The sequence below is a fragment of the Nanorana parkeri genome, unplaced genomic scaffold (genome assembly GCF_000935625.1).
Source record: "Nanorana parkeri isolate BGI_ZX_2015 unplaced genomic scaffold, ASM93562v1 scaffold137, whole genome shotgun sequence".
In the NCBI taxonomy this organism is placed as follows: domain Eukaryota; kingdom Metazoa; phylum Chordata; class Amphibia; order Anura; family Dicroglossidae; genus Nanorana; species Nanorana parkeri.
In genome coordinates this window covers 904,137-907,028 of record NW_017306405.1, presented here as the reverse complement: position 1 = coordinate 907,028, position 2,892 = coordinate 904,137, and the positions used below count along the sequence as shown (strand labels likewise).

General features: G+C 41.8%; 1 protein-coding gene across 1 annotated transcript in view; it reads right to left on the bottom strand.

Moving 5' to 3' along the window:
- LMBR1 (limb development membrane protein 1) overlaps nucleotides 1–2,892 on the bottom strand; it is a 107,569-nt gene that overhangs the window by 11,370 nt on the left and 93,307 nt on the right. The window contains exon 13 of the mRNA XM_018553987.1: nucleotides 1,208–1,281. Within this exon, the coding sequence (XP_018409489.1) occupies nucleotides 1,208–1,281 (74 nt within the window). The remainder of the gene's footprint in view (nucleotides 1–1,207; nucleotides 1,282–2,892) is intronic.

Genomic DNA, 2,892 nt, shown 5'->3' with positions numbered 1-2,892 from the left:
AGGGCATCACCGCAGTGCCTTGCACTCACAGTGTAATGTAAGTTAAGGACCGCCCGCCTTCAGAGAAGGCCTGAAGAGTACCAATGTAACCGGCTTGAGCATGTATTTCTGCTTCTTGTGCTCCCTGCTTACTGAGATTTCGGTTTCAAACTGATGAGCAATTTGAAACTTACACAAGGCTGTGCTCACACCCCCAAAACAGAAATACCAAGTGTTTTTTCCTAGACTACAGCAGGGAATACTATTGAGGATCCCTAAATTAAAGTAAACCTGTTACTTTACTCAGTATAGGCAATGTTCAGGTTCCACCACTATTGGTATTGGTAAGACAGGAATTTACTACTTTCATGAACAAATTTCTCTATATGCTCCTTTAAACTTCTTAAAGTGACTCTGTCATGAGGAAAGGTTGTGGGCTGCCATTGCTGAAGTCTCCTTTTAAGAATGTTAGTTATCTGACTGGAATGCTGATGTTTTGGCTTTGACCCAGACCAATTATAGAGAATAACTCCAGGCAAAAGAAAACATAATCCTTGCAGGGGGGCTACCCCTGCACTGCAAGGGTTAAGTACTCCTTTTTGTCTAGGGTCTAAAATAACAAAGATATACTCATACAATCTTGGGTTCCGCCTGGGTGCTAGACCGGTGCCTGCAGCCTCTCTTCCCCTCCACTCCTTCTGCCTGAAGTTCTTCTTTAACACTTTTCTGACACTCGTTAACGAAATGCTTCTTCCTGGTCTGTGACTCAAAATGATTGAAGCCACAGTCAGGCACCTAGCATTTTCAAAGATGGCCAGCAGTGCCCATACTTTTTTTCCCCAAATTTCCCAGTTTCATCCAAATTCAGCAGCCATTACAAACCAGATGATGTCCTTCTTCTTTGCTGGATTCTTCCGAACACAGAATAAACCAATACCTCAGGAATTCAGGTGCAAGAAAGTGACTACTTCATCACAGCCTTGCAATAGGTGGTAGTGGCCCAAACTATTCACTTTGCAGTGAGGAGCAATTCACAGAATGAGCATTGGACAAAGCTCATTTGTAGTCATCGACAGATTATGTGTACCTTTTCCTGACCGAGACTGTATGGAATACCGCTGATAAATACAAAATGTTATGTATTTTTCAAATTGCATGGCACTGAAAATATTTGGGTGTATACATTTATTGGCTATTTTCCTACTTAGTACTCGCATACAAAGGATACAAAATTAAAATGATTTCTAACACAGCTCCAGCAAATCCAAAAGTGAACAATGATGCATTTCCGATGCCTGGACCCTAAGGTGAAAAAATAAATAAATCAATTACAATTAGCAAGAATTAAAAAGCTGAACCAAAAATGTTGAAATTATAAATGTATTAAAGCTTTTGTATTAACATATGCTGTGTTTCTGAACAATTGATCTGGATACCTCGGGACTCTGAGTATTTCTATCTGTAAGTAAAACTCGGCCTTGGTTTATTATAATCATGTGAGAGCAACAAGCTTTAAACAACAGGCAGTACGGAGTACCAGGAAAACAAATTAGAATGAGCCTGTAGCTCCCTCCTACTGGCCAAAATAAGAATACAAAGTATTACATACTTAATATTCATTTTTAAAATGTACATTTTTATATCACAATAAATACAAAAGCAGTCAGTATTACTTCTAATATTGAATATACCTGCATACTTACAGAGGTCAAAAAGAACATAGGGTGGTCATATTATTGTTATGCTATTAGATTTATATTGTGCCAACAGTTTTCTCAGGGCTTTACAAAATAAAGGGAAGATAGGACAGTTACAATACAATTTAATACAAGAGGATTACGCTTGTGAGAACTTACAATCTAAAGTAAGTTACATGTGGAGCGAATTTTGGCCGATACTGGAGGTGAGCATTGGAGAAAGTAACAAGGGAGATAGAGAGAAGGAGGTCTTGGGAGGAGTGAAGAGGATGGTTTGTGTGATATTTTGGGATAGTAATGTAGCTCAGGCTCAGGTCAGAACTGTAGTCATATAATGTAATATTGATTAAGTCTTATATAGGTTTGAGTACATTCACATTTGTGATCACGCCCTAACAAAATATTGGATATATAAAAAAAGGTTGGGCTTATTTTCATCACACAAAAATAAAGCAGAACTGCAGGTAAATAGATAAAAAACATTTATTTCAGTAATATAACTTAATGTGTCTTTCATAAGACTAACAAAGGTACCTGAATCTGTCTCAGTGAGTCCCATTTATACTACAGCACAGCAGCAATCATACTGAGAGGAAAGACAGCATTCTGAGCCAATCACACTCTTCAACACTGGACAGTTCTGTACAATGAACATGAATACAGGGAGAGGGGACACAGCGACAACCTCATCAAAGCATGCCGGTGCTCCATTGAGCAAATTCCAGCTGAAGTGGGGCCTTTTAACCACTTCGTGACTGACGACGTACAGTGTACGTCGCCAGCATCGGGGCTGTTTAAACAGACTCCCAGTGACTTTTGCCGCCGGGACTCTGTTTAAACTTGTAGAGCCGACTGTCGGCTTTACAACAGAAGCGATCCTGGCGACTTACCTGTCGCCAGATCGCTTCTGCGTCCCGAAGAAGGGGCCGCCGCCCCCGCCGTGCTTCCCGGGCTCCGTTGCCGATCACGGGCACCGATCTTGGTGTCCGCGGGGAGCTGGGGAGGAGGTCGACGAACTTCCGTTCATCGATCCCCTCCCCGTTCTATGGGACCGGGAGCGATGCAGATTGCATCCCTTCCGGTCCCTGGGCTGTCAGTTCTGGGCTCCTGGAGCCCAGCTATAAGCTATTGAAGTGCGATCTGCACTTCAATAGCTTATTTCCAGTGTAAAGGTGACACTGGGGGTCTTTTGGACCCCCAGCATCACCTTAAAGAG